This window comes from Danio aesculapii, chromosome 8 (assembly GCF_903798145.1).
Source record: "Danio aesculapii chromosome 8, fDanAes4.1, whole genome shotgun sequence".
NCBI classification, from domain to species: Eukaryota; Metazoa; Chordata; class Actinopteri; order Cypriniformes; family Danionidae; genus Danio; species Danio aesculapii.
Genome location: NC_079442.1, coordinates 39,169,238 through 39,187,259, shown reverse-complemented (window position 1 = coordinate 39,187,259; position 18,022 = coordinate 39,169,238). Strand labels below are relative to the sequence as shown.

General features: G+C 36.1%; 1 protein-coding gene across 1 annotated transcript in view; it reads right to left on the bottom strand.

The window, feature by feature from the left end:
- xpr1a (xenotropic and polytropic retrovirus receptor 1a) overlaps window positions 1-18,022 on the bottom strand; it is a 136,482-nt gene that overhangs the window by 28,415 nt on the left and 90,045 nt on the right. The window contains exons 4-9 of the mRNA XM_056463930.1: window positions 8,577-8,797; window positions 6,254-6,403; window positions 5,984-6,067; window positions 5,179-5,260; window positions 2,584-2,771; window positions 2,305-2,484 (exon numbers count right to left, since the gene is read on the bottom strand). Of these exons, the coding sequence (XP_056319905.1) occupies window positions 2,305-2,484; window positions 2,584-2,771; window positions 5,179-5,260; window positions 5,984-6,067; window positions 6,254-6,403; window positions 8,577-8,797 (905 nt within the window). The remainder of the gene's footprint in view (window positions 1-2,304; window positions 2,485-2,583; window positions 2,772-5,178; window positions 5,261-5,983; window positions 6,068-6,253; window positions 6,404-8,576; window positions 8,798-18,022) is intronic.

Below are 18,022 nucleotides of genomic sequence, written 5' to 3'. Positions count from 1 at the left end.
TGCTTTATATAAACAGGAATAAAAGAGACAAGTATAAAAAAAATAAAAACAAATAATAAAAATGATTAAAAACAGATAAAAACAGATTATAATGTGTTAAAACAGGTTATAAAAGAACGAAAAAGAAAAGAAAAACATAATAGTGTGACTTTACAGTGCTCATTCAGTAAAGTCACAGCTAAACTAATGTTGGAGCACATCTGATCATTTCTAGAAGCTGATTCCAGCAGTGAGGGGCGTAATAGCTGAATTCTGATTCACCCTGCTTTGACTGAACTCTTGGAATTTTTAGTTTATTTGATCCTAAAGATTTGAGTGATCTGTTAGGTTTGTTTACAACCTGCGTCCTACGTTACATAAGCAGCAAAAAATTTGGCAAAATGTGTGTTAGTTCACCCACTGAAAACCATTCAAACGCCAATATTTAATCTCAGTGGCATTGAAGCAAGAAGTCATTCATTGTTTGTTAACAGGTTTCCATTTTGGCTTTGAGAGGTGTAAAATTCAGAATATTTTGAACATTTTTTTTCAGGTTTGGCCTTTGGACAAAATTATCACTTTTACCCTGTTGCCTGCTTTTGAGGACTGTAGGCAAAATTATGTAATTATAATTATGTGGGGTGTGCCGGTGTGAATATCAGAGTGAGGTTTATAAAATAACCTCAAACATATGAATGTACTTGCAACGTCTATTAAACCAATACAAAAATGGAGAGAATATGAGATGGATAAGAACTAAAATAAGCAAATAGGTCTTAGCTTAGGCAACGCAGTAGGTAGTGCTGCCGCCTTACAGCAAGAAGGTTGCTGGTTCGAGCCTCGGCTGGGTCAGTTGGCGTTTCTGTGTGGAGTTTGTATGTTCTCCCTGTGTTCGCGTGGGTTTCCTCCAGGTGCTCCGGTTTCCCCCAGAGTCCAAAGACATGCGGTACAGGTGAATTGGGTAGGCTAAATTGTCCGTAGTGTATGATTGTGAATGAGTGTGTTTGGATGTTTCCCAGAGATGTGTTGCAGCTGGAAAGGCATCCACTGCATAAAACATATGCTGAATAAGTTGGCGGTTTATTCCGCTGTGGCGACTCCAGATTAATAAAGGGATTAAGCCAAAAAGAAAATGAATGAATGAATTCTTAGCTTAATTCTTAGCTTAAATTTAGCTTAAATAATTTATCATAAATATATCTGAGAAAATAATTGAACAGGTGGTTTTGCTAATAGCAAAATGATTCTGGTAAAAGATTAATAATTTTATTATATTAAAAGGAAAATCAAGAAATTAAGATTTTAAATACTGTCTGTAACTCATGTTTTATTCCAAGTGGAATAATTTCATATTTGGATGGTAGGAGTGTGCAACATTTCTTGTCTATTATAATACTGTAATTGTTGTTTTAACAATATATGAGTTACAGAACTTCACTTTAATTCAAATGCATTCCTGTAAGATGAAGCCTATTAATATGCAGTCAAAATGATATATGCAGTCAAAAATTATAATGGAAGTGAATTTATTAAGCTAATACGTTAATAAATATATTCCTGAATGGGTTTTTGTTTAATATATTTATGTTATACAATGAAATCTTAAGTCCAAGGCACTCGAAAAGTAAGTGTAAAAATTTAAAAGCCTTCGTTAGCATAGCTATTCTATAAAAAAGCACCTATGCATTTCGGCAACACTTGCCTTCATCCACCCCACAATGAAGGCGCTTTAATTTTTTCACTTACTTTTCGAGTGCCTCGGACTTAAGATTTCATTGTATAACATAAATATATTAAACAAAAACTTAAGATTTCAATATTTATCTTTAGGAATCCCTTACCCAAAAAGCACCGACACATTAACTAACCCTGAAGCACTTTTGGATCTATATTTATGTTATATTTTGATAATATTATACAAGCAAAAGTGCCATTTTCGGGAATATAAAGCTGTGAGTGCAATTTTCTTTAAAGAAAAAAAAAACTAATGAGCCAATGATTTAATGGTCTATTCTTAAACAGTTTGAATAAATGATTCATTGAATCACTAATATAGGAACATGCTGCCACATACTAGACGTTTTGGTGGCATTTCTTCATCCATAATGGAGTCTAAACAAGTAAAGTTACCAGCATTTGTTATTTAAAAAATAACAGTTTTTGTCATTAGAACAGACACTCGCCAAATGGCGCCTAAAAACAACTTGAAATAGCCCTTGTGGCCCAGATAATGTTACTGAAAAGGGCCTTTTTACTAATTATCATCATTTTAATTGAAGAGTGGAAAGGTTTTTAAATCATCTGCAGTGAATTCCTGTCTCTTACCAGCAGTTTGATCAGCCAGAATCGTGATTTGTAGTAGGCGGTTTTGAAGGGGTTAATAAGGAACAGCAGCATGAAGCCGTAGAGGATGAGGGGATTGGCCTGCATAGGCAGCCAAGTGTAGTCAGCAAACAGGCAGGACAGGATGCTGAGACACCACAACACCCCCAAAAACCCTGCGATCTACAGTGAGAGAGAGGACAAAAGATCAGACACTAAACCTAGATATTTTCTTTTCTCTTCATGCTATTTGGTCTGTTAAAATACAGTGTTGTGTCTCACCTCAAACAGATGCTGATGTGAAAGATTGTTTCGAGGATTCAGCTCAAATATCAGCACGTGATTGACACCCGCCTGCCTCCAGCCATAGGTGTTGATCCCCAAGAGGAAGAGAAACTGAACGAGCAGGAAGCCTCCACGGTAGATGCGCACCAGTGGCCAGATGTTCTGCTTACGAATGAAAAAAGCACCTGAGGAGGAAGGATCAGCCACACAGCTGGGATTATCGACAAATTGCTGCATTATTATATTATAATATGAGACATACAGTTGAAGGTAAAATTATTAACCCTCCTGTAGAAATATTTTTCTTTTTCAAATATTTGGTTTAATGAAGAGAAGATTTTTTTCATCACTTTTATTAAACATATCAGCTTTAAGCCATAATAGCCATGATGACAGCATGTAGCAGCCAGCAGCTAGCTCTCTGCAACTCTCACATGGTCGCCCACTGAAGCTAAGCAGGGCTGTGCCTGGTCAGTACATGGATGGAAGACCACATGGGAAAGCTAGGTTGCTGCCGGAAATGGTGTTAGTGAGGCCAACAGGGGGCGCCAAATCTGTGGTCTGTGTGGGTCCAAATGCCCAGTATAGTGAAGGGGACTCTATACTGCTCAGTGAGTGCCATCTTTCAGATGAGAGGTCCTGACTCTCTGTGGTTGTCAAAAATCCCAGGATATCCTTTGAAAAAGAGTAGGGGTTTAACCCCGGCATCCTGGCCAAATTTGCCCTCTGGCTTCTGTCTATCATGGCCTCCTGACCATCCCCATACCATAATTGATTCATCACTCTGTCTCCTCTCCACCAATCAGCTGGTGTGTGGTGTGCGGTCTGGCACAATATGGTTGCCGTCGCATCATCCAGGTGGATGCTGCACATCCACCTAGTGGTGGATGATGAGATTCCCCGCAATGTGTAAAGCGTGAGTGTCTAGAAAAGTGTTATATAAATGGAAGGAATATTTATTATTATTATTATTATGTAATATTTTACTAATTATTTTGCAAGATATTAGTATTTAGCTTAAGGTGCAATGACAGTGAAAATCTGTACGATTATTGCTGATAATTTTTAAGTAATTATGTGTCTTAATAGTTCTTGTTATCTATTAAACACTTTGTGATTTCCAAAAATATCATATATACATTATTAAACTATTAGAATTACCATGTTTTATCCATAACCTGCAGAAGATAAAAATAGTATCGAATAGTAAATTGGCTTTTCGATTCTTTTTCCATTGGATTGTGACCACTGGGGTTATTACGCTAGATTAATGACACAGCAATAGTGTTAGTTTGATTTTAGCAGATTGATTTTACGGCACAATGTTAAACTTTGACACCTTATGGCACTCATCTCATCTCATTTTCATCCGCTTTTCCGAGGCCGGGTCATTGGGGCAAGAGTTAGGAGAGAACCCCAGACTTCCCTCTAGGTAGGCATCCAGGAAGCATCCGTAACAGATGCCAGAGCCACCTCAGCTGGCTTCTCTCGATGTGGAGGAGCAGCGGCTCTACTCCGAGCTCCTCCTGGGTGACAGAGCTCCTTACCCTATCTATAAGGGTTCGCCCTGCCACCCTGTGAAGGAAACTCATTTTGGCCACTTGTATTCGAGATCTTGTCCTTTCGGTCAGGACCCAAAGCTCATGACCATAGGTGAGAGTAGAAACGTAGATTGACCGGTAAATCCAGAGCTTTGCCTTTTTACTGCTGCCGCGGCACCAATCCGCCTCTCAATCTCATGTTCCATCCTTCCCTCACTTGTGAACAAAACCCCAATATACTTGAACTCCTCCACCTGGGGTAAGAGCCTTCTTCCAACCTGGAGATGGCAAACCACCTTTTTCCAGTAGAGCACCATGGCCTCGGACTTGGAGGTGGGACTCCCGTACATTAAAAAAAAAGGCCATGACTGAACATAAAGGATGATCTCCAAGTGGTGGCCTCCAAAATTAAACCAAGAATAGTCTTATGCTGTTAACATTGTGCACACCATTCTCATTAAGTGAGGTTAACATTAAATTAAACAAATGAAAAATGACTTTAAAAAAATTATATGGTTGTTAGACTGTTGCACTTTTTTGTGTTGTCAGATAGCTCATTTATATAGTTCCTACTGGTGTGTGGGCACCGTTGTGTGTAATGTTTGTAATCCTCCGAGGATGGTGGGAAATTGTTAATTTGGGGGTCGCAAGTTGAAGAGTTTGGGAACGCCTGAACTAGGTTAATTACGCAAGTTTGGTTAATTAGGTAAGTCATTGGACAACAGTGGTTTGTTCTTAGACCAATCAGAAAAAAATAACTACTAATAATATTGACCTTAGTAATAAAAAAAAATGTTTTTATTCCAAACAACAACAAAAAAGACTTTCTCCAGAAGAAATATATAATAGAAAATAATGTGAAACATTTCCTTGCTATGTGAAACATCACTCTGGAAATATTTGCAAAAGAATTCAAATATCACAGAAGGGCTAATAGTTTTGTTTTCAACCCTATATTAGGAAAAATGCTGGTTTTTAAACACTTGATGAGATGTGTGTAACTACTGTAGTTGCATATGGTCTAAAGGTGTAAGGTGTAAAAAAACTGTACCAGTAAGGACGAAGGCGACAGCCAGGACAATGAAGACACCACAATACAGTCCCACACGAAAGGTGGTCCACGCAGGAGCAGGCTGAGGAAAAAAACAATACACTTGGTCACTCTAGTTGTTATTATGGAATTCTAGCAAATTACAATATTCAGGAACACAAAGAATGCATTTCATTATTATTATTATTTTTTTTTGGTCAACTAAGTGACCAATTTTTTTATAATTCAATTAAATAAGCCTCAAGTTTAACGCATAATGTGTTATACAAAAGGACAGTGTCAAGCATATGTATGCAGGTTGTCGTACATGATGTTCCAGGCACAGGTGAATCTCTCCACCCACTCTGCTTACGCATTATATTATTCCTGAAGACTTACACAACTGCTATTGACCTAGAACTGAAAGTTCTGCATGAAAATAACACTGCAGATATAAGTTTGCTATTGTTTTATTCAGCCTGCATAATTGCTGTATTCCTCATTAAAATAATACACATATTAAAGTCACATTGGTATATAAAACAGCTTTAACTCATCCCATACTAAATTATATTAAATGTTTAAAGGGAAAATGCACCCAAAAATGTTTAGGCATTCACCCTGGTTTTATTCTTTCTTTTTCATACCACAAAAGGAGCATTTTAAAAAATACTTAAGCTTTTTTAAAAAGAGGGTATATCGTTTGGTGAAAAACAAAATAAAATGTAATGTATGGGTCAACAAAAACATTTTTTTGGCATTTTTAAGAGTTGATAGTGAATATAATACATACAGTTGCAGAGTGTATTTAGTGAGCTTATTTTACCTGTGCAGCTCCAAGAGGAGGAACCCTCAGCCTCTTCATGGCCTTCTGACGATCTCCTCCCTCCAGCTCAGTGGTCACCAGAGCCTGCACACACAAAGGTCAAGAGTCAATCACCATCATTTACTTTAGCCATTTCTGCCCTAAAGCTCCAATATAATGCACTCCAGAAGTTGAAGTATCATTTATGTCTTTGAGCAGCTACAGGAATTTACAGTACGATCTGATCATCATTTGAGCAGAAAGTCAGTGGAGTAATCGTGGAGTCTATACCTCGGTCTCAGAGATGAGCTGTGTGATCTTCTTACAGGTGTAGAACGGAGCCACTTCCACATGAGCCACACGCCAGTCGGCTCCACGTGGAGTGTCCAGAATCTTATCATGCTTCTTCAGGATCTTGCGGAACCCGGTGAAGTTCAGATTCTGTTAATATAGAATTAAGATATATGAACTATATATGAACTTTATAGAAGGTTAATAGCTAGAAAAATGAAACAATAGTTGTCACCGTACTTCTCCACTGATCAGGTTAAAGGTGCAGTATGTAAGTTTAACACCCAGTGATTGAGCTATGTATTGCACTCCCGGATCAAAACAAACGCATGCGCAGGTTGTCAGACTGAGGACAGGAGCGAGTGATTTAAACCGTGGTGTAAATAAAAGCAACGGCTCCTGATAAAAGGATTATTTTTTGTATATATTTTGTATATTATATATATATGTTTTTGTCCTAACTAACACCTCGAATTGATATATTAGAAACCTCAGGTACACCTCATGTGTTTTATGCAGTGTTAAATGCTAACAATGTGAGTTTGAATGTAATTTTACAGGACATTTATTGCCATACTACTGAAAGCAGCAGTAGATAGTTCACCCTAGATCTTGAAAATGAATTAAACCGTTTGAAATTGAACTTTAGATCTAAACACGTTATTCAGCATGTACATTTAATGATGTTAAAGAGGTTTAATAAGTATTAATTAAATTATAAACCTTACCATTTTGTGAGTGAGTGCATATTCTGTGCTCCTGATTAGCTGTATTTAAATTTCTGTCGTGTTTCGTCTGGCGCAAACAGCCAAACTGCTTATCACAGCAAATCTCCTCATGTACTTATTGTTAGGACATGCGGTTACAATGTAACCTGCTCACCTAATGCTTACATTTAGAATATTTTATATCATTTGATAATTAATAACCACATGTGGAACTGAATCTGCGTCTCATTTCAGAGTCTGCTACTGTCCACCAGAGGTCGAATTTCGGTCACAGACGCATGCTTTCAGAGTCTTTCTGAATGAATGAATGAAATACACAGTTTTCCACCAAGGCAACCCGGGGTGCTGAAATTGTCTAAACTGGCAGTGGGCAGGTTAAAATGACCAAAACAAAGACAGACGTTCTGGCACAGAAAACACATTTTCAAAGCAGATTATCTGACTTCAGCATTGTTTTTCTGATAAACAAGAATGTTCACTTGGCATGTTTCTTAAATATCTGCAAACATATTATGGTATTTTTAGACCAAAATGGCTTTAGAAGACCTTTCAAAAACCTACATACAGCACCTTTAAAGGGCAAAATGCAAATTCTGATAAACAATGTTGATGTTTGAAAGCACCAAAACAATCATGTCTATACCCCAACAGGACCTCAGGGGCTTGCTTAATATCTCTATTATTGTTTCTAGACATGACCCTTACTGCTAATTGGCTTCAAGTGTGCTATGAATTGTTACAACACTACAGTCATAATATATTTGCAGTAAATACAAGTCCAGTTCAAAAATCTGAACATTAGATTAAGTCAGGTTCCATTAAAACAATAAAATAAACTGACACATTCAAATTCGGGTCAAAAATTTTTTTTTTTTTACAGAGGAGCTTTTGGTAATATCTTTTTATCACTCCATAATTCAGAAAATTGTATGCACAGACAGAAATATAATTTTTTCCCCAAATTTTTTGTAGAATAACATACTTTTATATGTTACAGTCAAAAAAGTAATAAATAATAATTGAAATAATAATTAAATAAAGTCATAAAAATAAATACACTAATGTTAATGTCATTTATAACCTCTTTTAACTGAAAATTCTAGTACATATCTGGGGTGTCACGGTGGCACAGTGGGTAGCACAATCGCCTCACAGCAAGAAGATCACTGGTTCGAGCCCCGAGCGGGTCAGTTGGCATTTCTGTGTGGAGTTGGAATGTTCTCCCCGTGTTCGCGTGGGTTAGGTGAATTGGGTAAACTAAATTGGCCGTAATGTAAGAGTGTGAATGAGTGTTGATGGATGTTTCCCAGTGTTGAATTGTGGCTGGAAGGGCATCCGCTGCGTAAAACATATGCTGGATAAGTTGGCGGTTCATTTAGCTCTGGCGACCCCTGATTAATAAAGGGACTAAGCCGAAAAAGAAAATGAATGAATGAATAAGTACATATGTTTATATCTAAATAGAAAAAAGTAAGGCTAAATAGAAATCCAAGTGTTGGCAGAGAAGAAGAAGAACAAAAGAAAAATAAAAGCCAAGGGAAAATGCATTCAGATGAGCAGACAAACATCAAGATAGAACATGTCTAATCCCAGACCTGGTAGTTCTGCAGGAGGATGAGGCTGAGGTAGAACTCGCTGAAGGCCAGCTGCAGGTCTTTGATGTTGCGATGTTTGTTGCGCTCCTTGTTGGACAGAGGGAGCACAGTTTTGCGGCGACTGCGCAGTGCTGGAGCGTTGCTCTCCCGCTGGGCATCCAGAGACGTCTGCAGCTCATTCTGCAAAGTAGCGAACCGTCGCTGCGCCTCAGCCAGTTTCTCTGAAACAGAAGATAGAAACAACATTTAAGAATTATGGACAATTATTGTTTTATCTCATATGATGATTTTAAGAGAAAGCAGAAACACCTGTGTGCACATCAGGAAGGTAAATGAAGATCTTAAAACATATTAAAGTTGTCTAATGAGAAGCATAAAGGCAGCTTGGCTTTCAACCCTGCAATGAAATGCATCAGAATCTATTTTGCAGGATGAATAAATGGCTCATTCTGCTCATCAGACAGATTTCCTGTCAGAGATGAGCGTCTTCCTGTAAGGGCGATCTCTCAGACTGCATTATCTGCTCTGGCTTGCGTCCCAGCACAGTTTGGTGAACAGGACCCTGCTCAGTTTCAGAGGAAGGAAACAAGTATTAGGTTCAGCAGACATGTAAATCCTGAAAGCACTACTGGCGTTTGGGTTATGAACCTCAGAGAGAGACCAGAAAGAAATGCAGAATGAAGGAGAACAAACACCTCAAGAACCCTGAAAGTCCAACCTTTTCTGCTGGTTTGACTTTCTCAAGGCAACATGAACTGCCAAGACTTTCACTGGACCAGACATTAAACAAAGCTGTAAATAATTATGAATAGTAATTTAACTGTAAAATGCTGTAAAAGTTATGAAAAAAAAACGGCTTTATTTTTGGTTTATGTCAAAACTCTAAATAAGTAACCAAAAACTGAACGTAATTTAAAAAAGCAATCTTAAAATTTACAGTGAAAATCTGTAAACTGACAATCCTGTGATTCTTGACACATTTACTGTTCATTCAATAAATAATTATGTGTCTTAATGAATGGGATCCATTCTACATCTTCTGTTGTTTAATCAAAGTTCATTGCATTACTTTGGTGGGGTTTGTTTTACAAAATCATTCTAGCAACCACAGTTGAAATGATTAATGAATGTAAATATGAATTCAATATATATAAATATATATGATTATTACAACAATTCTAAAAACAAATATTTATAAATACTTATTGATATTTGCACACACACATACACACAAATATATATATATATATATATATATATATATATATATATATATATATATATATATATATATATATATATATATATATATATATATATATATATATAGTTCTCAAATTATGTTTAAAAGAGCAAGGAGATCTCACAGTATGTCTGATCATATTTTTTCTTCTGGAGAAAGTCTTATTTGTTTTATTTCGGCTAAAATAAAAGCATTTTTTTATTTTTTAGTAAACATTTTAAGGTCAAAATTATTAGCCCACATATTTTTTTCGATAGTCTACAGAACAAAACACTGTTATACAATAACTTGCCTAATTACCCTAACCTGTGTAGTTAATCAAATTAACCTAGTTAAGCCTTTTAATGTCACTTTAAGCTGAATAGAAGTGTTTATACATATATTATTATATACATATTATTGTTATTGCCCTATAAAATAACTGTTCAAAAGTAGTTTATAATTTAATTTAATAATTAATAATTAATTCCAGTGATTTTAAATATGAATTTTCAGCTTTATTACTCCAGTCTTTAGAGTCACACAATCTTTCAAAAATAACTCTAATATTAATTATTGTTATTATTATTATTATTATTATTATTATTATTATTATTATTATTAATATTATTATTTTTTATAAATATTAATGTAATAGTAATAAAAGCAATAATGACTAGAGTAATAATTTCATTTGAAACTACATACACTAAGAAAGATGTTATTTGAAATTTTTATAAATATTTAACAATCTTTTTACATTTATAAATCCAGCCTTGGTGAACAGAATAATTTTATTTAAAAAAACATGGAAAAAAATGATCCCAAATTTTTGTTTATATAGTTAACAAAGTGACAGTATTTTTACAATTTGCTATATGAAAAAAATTATTAATATTATTATAAATAATATGTTTTGATGGTAACACTGTATTGGTGTATGTTCCATTTGAGTATTAGTTGACTGTCTGCTAAACAGCTGTTAATACCGCTCCTTTAACAGACATTTAACTGGCAATAAGAAACTTTGCAAGTACATGTCAACTTACACTAACCCTAACCCTAACCCCAACCTAACAGTCTACTCATAATCTAATGAGAATTAGTTGGCATGTAGATACAATGTATCCTAAATTCAACAAACGAACCATCAAAATAAAGTGTGACCTTTTTAATTAAACCAGAAAAGAAATCAGTAAACAGAATAGCGAAGTTTATATTTCAAACTTAATGTCAAATAGTTTTCCTTGTTTTAAACTTTAAATTTGGACAGAAAAAAATGAACACTAAATAGTGTTAATATTAGGTGCTGACTTTATAGGGCACGTCCAGAAAAAAACACTGGCAGTGAACAGAAGATGTGACCTCAGAATAGCACTCAGCATATCGAGTGAATGCCACAACCCTGCTCTTTCATGTCAGTTTATATATGGTGCCCGGTCAGACTATAATAGTCTCACTAGTCTGACTTAGATCTGTGCTTTGCAGGCTGAACGTGAATAAGATGGTGCGAAAAATTTATGTGCTTAGCAGATCTCATCCTCTGGGACAAAGACTGCAAGGTTTACAAGCTATCCTGTTCATAGGAGGAGGCCAGGGGTCTCAGCCAAAACACTGTCTGGGTCAACTAGACAGAATTAGTTATATGGTTGGTAACAGTGGCTGCTATCCTAATGTGATATCTAATTCTATATCTAATTTCTAAAGGGCATCAAATATGATATCATGCATAGAAGTAAATAAACCTTGAAAAGCGTCCTGATTTTGCAACATGATCTGAAGAATTCAATTACACAGAGCATTTGCAAAGTTAGTATTTCTGTTTTCTGATATCTTTGCTTTTAAGAGAAGAAGACTTTATCATATTTTGATTTTGCGGAAAAAGCATCCTAGTGTTTTTGCCAGCTTTCTTTGGCAGAAGAACTCAATTACAGTTTATTTTGGTCCGTCTGTCAAACTTGCATCACAGAGGGAGTGAATGATTTTCAGTGACAACTGCAGGATAAAAAGATTAAACCCATATCATAAACTGAATTAAAGGGGTCATGAACTGAGATTTTAAAATTCCATATGGACATATGGAAGGTTATTGTACGATAAAAACATCCTGTAAGCTTCAGAACTCAAAAAATTCTAAAAGCTTATATATATATAAAAGTCATTTGGCAAAAATGACATATTGGTATCAATGTGTATCTTTATGATGTAATCGGTTGTTTACAATCACGTGGTTCTGGTGACATGCAAAATTCAGATGGAGGGCAGGAAGTAAAAAACCGAATGGGAGACATAAATAGGAAATAAGCACATATGTTGGACATGATTCTTATACAGTATCATGAAGAGGGAAGAGTTTTCGACTAAACTAAAATATATTTGCCTGTCATCGAGGCGGTAGATACTGTATAAGCTACATTACATGAAAGAATACTCTAGATAATTACTTGAATTAAACATTTCTATTAATTATATTATTGCTGTGGTACAACACAACTGTAGTAATAAACAAATTATTCAATAGACTTCAGTTTTCTACACTATACATCAATGCACCACAGTTTACACAAATGTTATTTATTACAGTTTATCAGTTTACTATGCTACAGAATTCTGTAGCATCCATTAACCAAGAGTTGTACACATTATTCACTTTACTATGTGCTTCAAAAACATGTTTATTACAAATGACTATAGTTTTTTGCCCATTTAGATATTTTTCAGACATCACGAAATAAGAGATGAAAGCATACAAAAGCATAAACGCATATCTACATCAATATTTATTTATTTTTTAATGAGGAAAAGTGTTCTACAATCATAACCATCTAGTTTTGTCGCAAGAGTTGCATTTCTATTTTGTTCTGTCGATGAACTTACCATCAACAAACATTCACCACTGTTGCACATCTCGATGTAACAACGATACGGTTGTTTATTCCACCAAAACGCTAGTAAAGACATGGATTATTGCAAGACAAGACTGAGATTTCATTGTAGTGATTACATGGCAGGAAGGTTATTTATATTCTCTGTGCTCTGCACAGTTTAGCTCCAACTTAGGTTACCTGTAGGTTTCAAACTAAAGGACTGAATTAGTTTGAGCAGGTGTGTTCAATTAAGGTTGGAACTAAAATGTGCAGAGCTGCGGCCCTCCAGGAACTGGATTTGACACCTACAGTGCATCCAGAAAGTATTCATAGTGCTTCATTTTTTCCACATTTTTTGCAAATTTATAAAAAATGTAAAAACCTGAAAAATCACATGTACATCAGTATTCACAGCCTTTGCCGTGAAGCTCTAAATTGAGCTCAGGTACATTCTGTTTCCACTGATCATTCTTGAGATGTTTCAGCAGTTTTACTTCAGCAGTTTTCTTCACCTGTGGTCAATTCAGTTGATTGGACATGATTTGAAAAGGCATACACCTGTCTATATAAGGTCCCAGGCTTGACAGTGCATGTCAAAGCACAAACCAAGCATGAAGACAAAGGAATTGTCTGTAGACCTCCGAGACAGGATTATCTCGAGGCACAAGGCTGGGGAAGGTTACAGAAAAATTTCTGCTGCTCTGAAAGTTTCAATGAGCACAGTGACCTCCATCATCCTTAAGTGGAAGATATTGAACCACCAGCACTCTTACTAGAGCTGGCCGACCATCTAAGCTGAGTGAGCAGGGCCTCAGTCAGGGAGGTGATCAATGACCCGATAGTCACTCTGTCTGAGCTCCAGCGTTCTTCTGTGGAGAGAGGAGAACCTTACAGAAGGACAACCATCTGTGCAGCAATCCACCAATCAGGCCTGTATGGTAGAGTGGCCAGACGGAGGCCACTCCCCGCCTGGAATTTGCCAAAAGGCATCTGAATGACTCTTAGACCATAAAAAACAAAATTCTTGGGTCCAGGGGCGTAGCAACCGGTGGGGATGGGGGGGGGGGGACGTACCCCTCACTTTTCGGAAACAGGTTACTCTGTCCCCCGACTGGCCCACACGTTTTATTTGACCTAGCAGCCGCAAGAGTTCTCTGATTTGTTACTTGATTTGAGTGAACGATCACTCAGCCAATCACAGCGCGAATCTCTTGAGCGTCTGCCACGAGCTTCATTCATTCACTTTGCAGTTAGACAGGGATGATGCGGAAGGGAGCAACAGCTACAGCTGGGTAAATCACGGTAAATCACTAACGTTACAGAATCCTACTTTTGTTCCGTTTTGAAGTGAGAACCGTAAAGTCCCTGGTGCTGGTGTCTCTGGCACTGAGCCAGAAAAAGACAGCGGGGTTAAGTTGGTTTTGTTTTCGGTATTCCTGACACATTCAGTGACGGATGGCATTAACTAAAAAACCTCTAACCCTAAGAAGATCTAAACTGTATTCCCTACAGAAAGGACAAAGCTGGTTATGTTTCACAGCTGTCTTTCTTTTTTCGTTCGATATTACGAGCACTGCTTGAGCAGTCGCTATATGCGTTTAGCCAGAGAGCTCGCGCTGACCTAAACTCTCAGTAAGGGACCGTCGTAAAAGTGCTTCTTTTTTTCGTTTTTTTTTTTTTTTTCGAAAACAAGACCAAATTAACCCCGCTGAGAAAGACGTGTTATTTTATCACAATTATGCAGCCTTTTTACGGCCTATTGCTTAATTTATGATTTAGACATGTAAATACACACAAGTACTAGTAAAATAAGAACTTTAGCGTTTGTAAAACACACAAGGAAGTCTAAGAATCCATTAAAATATAATTTGCCGATGTGTTTTAATCATATCAGATACACATACTGAAAGTAACTATAAAATTGAATCTACTCCTCTCTAAGTTCACCAACCACTTACTTGCATGTATTTGGGGAGTAATTGGTGAATTTACGTTTTGAATCCTGCGTGTTCTGCTTTTATGAATGACGCATCGCCGCAAGTACACATGGTGATGTCCATCTCACGTTATATGTGTAGTATCAACTTGCAATTTTGCAATTGAATTGTATTTAAAAATATTTTCACACAGAGTAATGCTTAATTTAAATGTGTGTGTGGTTCTGTTTATTTATTGTTATTATTAATATTTTGTAATTATTTTAGAATTTGGTTAAAAGATTATTAAATAAACTTTATTGCTAATAAATCATTACTCACTTTTGGGTGACCATACAGCTGTCCCCCCCCACTTTTAAAATGGCTGTTACGCCCCTGCTTGGGTCTGATGAGACTAAAACTGAACTCTTTGGAGTTAATGCCAGCTATTACATTTGGAGAAAACCAGAGACCGCTCATCACCAGGCTAATACCATCCCTACAGTGAAGCATGGTGGTGGCAGCATCATGCTGTGGGGATGTTTTTCAGCAGCAGGAACTGGAAGACTAGTCAGGATAGAGGCAAAGATGAATGCAGCAATGTACAGAGACATCCTGAATGAAAACCTGCTTCAGAGGGCTCTTGGCCTCAGACTGGGGTGACAGTTCATCTTCCAACAGGACAATGACCCAAAGCACACCGCCAAAATATCAATGGAGTGGCTTCACAACAACTCGATGAATGTCCTTGAGTGGCCCAGCCAGAGCCCAGACCTAAATCCTATTGAACATCTCTGGAAAAATCTGAAAATGGCTGTACACCGTCGCTTCCCATCCAACCTGATAGAGCTTGAGAGATACTGCAAAGAGGAATGGGCAAAAATTCCCAAAGACAGGTGTGCCAAGCTTGTGGCATCATATTCAAAAAGACTCGAGGCTGTAATTGCTGCCAAAGGTGCATCAACAAAGTATTGAGCAAAGGCTGTGAATACTTCTGTACATGTGATTTTTCAGGTTTTTAAATGTTTTAATAAATTTGTAAAAAATCTTTTTTTACATTGTCATTGTGTGGGGATTGTGTGTAGAATTTTGAGGAAATAAATCAATTTAATCCATTTTGGAATAAGGCTGTAACATAAAAAATTTGGAAAAAGTGAAGCGCTATGAACACTTTCCAGATGCATTGTATGTCCTAAATGAAAAATTGTTGATGTACTTTTTCAAAGGTAAATGAAGGTGTAGTTTATACAGTGAGTTGTAAATTGCAGAGCTCCTTTATTTATTCATTAATTCATTGTCTTTTTGGCTTAGTCCCTTTATTAATCTGGGGTCACCACATCGGAATGAACCTCCAACTTATCCAGCATATGCTTTACACAGCGGATGCCCTTCCAGCTGAAACCCATCACTGGGAAACATCTATACACACTCATTCACACACACTACGGACAATTTAGCCTACCCAATTCGCCTATAGCACATGTCTTTGGACTTGTGGGGGAAACCAGAGCACCCGGAGGAAACCCACAGCAACAAGGGGAGAACATGCAAACTCCACACAGAAATGCCAACTGACCCAGCCAAGGCTCGAACCAGCGACCTTCTTGCTGTTAGGCGATCGTGCTACTCACTGCACCACCGTGACGCCCGCTCCTCTTTAAATATTCTTCAAACTTTATTATTATTATTTAACATTTCTGAAAGAGATCAAGCCTTAGCCAGGTAAGAAAAAGTAATTCAAAGTAACGTAATGCATTATTTTCCTTAAAAATTAACTAGGTAAAGCAAACTAGTATTTTGGAGAGTAACCCAATATTGCTTGCAATGCATTACTTTTAAAGTTACTGGTGCATTACTGGTTTTAAATTTAACACTGGTGCTGACTATATTGGATTTGGCAGTACACACACAACTGTGAATAATTGTTTTTATTTCTTTGTTTTGTCTGTTATTACACTTATACAGAGTGTTTAATGCATTTCACAGCAGTCCTAGAAAGGATGCCAGGTGTCAAAAATACATGCAGAAGTTTACACCAATGGGAACACAGCTCTACTAATGAAATATGTAAACTGTTACCTAATCATAGCAGTGGATGTTTACTTCCAAGTCTACAATCAACCATGTCTATTCAAAGAGTTTGTTTTGAAGAAGGGGTCAAAAGAGGACAGAAAATAGCCTTTTACTTCTAAATATTTTTTTTATAACAACATTATGAGTGCACAATACACTGTAAAAAAAAACCCTAATTTTACAGAAAATATCTCTAAATTTTTTATAGTATTTTTTTTGTCATTTCAAATTAAATTCAAAACTTAGTAAAACGACAAACAATCTTTCTAAATTAACAGTTTGACTGTCATTTTAGGTACTTTATCATTAAAAACAAATTACTGACGTTTTTGTTTTTTATACAAGGAAATTACTGTATTATTTATACAGTATTTTTTCTGTTATTTTAAATTATATTCAAAAGTCCGTAAAAATTACAAACAATATTTGTAAATTAACAGCTTGACTGTTATTTTATGTACTAGAAAATTAATGACAAATTACAGGAATTTTCATGTTTTATACAATATAATTGCCGTATTATTTAGTGTTTTTTCCAGTTTTTTTGAAGTACATTTAAAATTATGTAAAATTAAAGTAATAAATTGTAATTACTTGCTCTGTAAAAAAAAATTTTTAAATCTTAAAAAAAAGGTCAAATGACTGGCAGCTACGGCTGCCAAACAAAAACCATAAAATTACGGTAAAATTTCTTTGTTGAAATAAAGTGCAAAAATAATAAATCTACAGATATTTTCATTAAAATGTTTACAGAAAAACACTGTTATTTTACAGACTTTTCCTAGATTATTACGATCAAATCCGTTCAATAAATAAAATAGATAAATTCCGCTCACATGCACCTGTTCCGGATTCCGCTAATTGCACACACAGTCGGAGGATCATTATGAACTGATTACATGGACTTTAAAAGCAGCACAGACGCACGCACCAATTGTTAAGTCTTGTTATGCTGTTACTGTGAACATTATGACGCGTTTCTTTCTTTTGCTGTGCTTTGTTTGTTAATTGTTTATGTGGTTTGCTGCTTGGACTGACCATTTGGCTGTTATTTGACCATGACTCTGGATTCCCTGCATACATCTGTTTGCCCCTGTGTTGACTGTTGCTTGCCTGACCATCTCTGTGTAATAAACCTGCATTTGGATCTGCATTACTTTGTCAGCGTCCCCTTCACATTAAAGTTCCATTTCATTTAAGATTTGTAACTGAATTATTCCATATAACTTAAACATCTACATGTTTTACATAAATACTATTCAATAAAATGCAACAACTGTAATCTTAAAGTTGTGAGAATTTTAATCCGTTGTATCTCGTTTGTTGTTTTTCCAGACGTTTTTGATCCAAAATAAAACTGTTAAATTA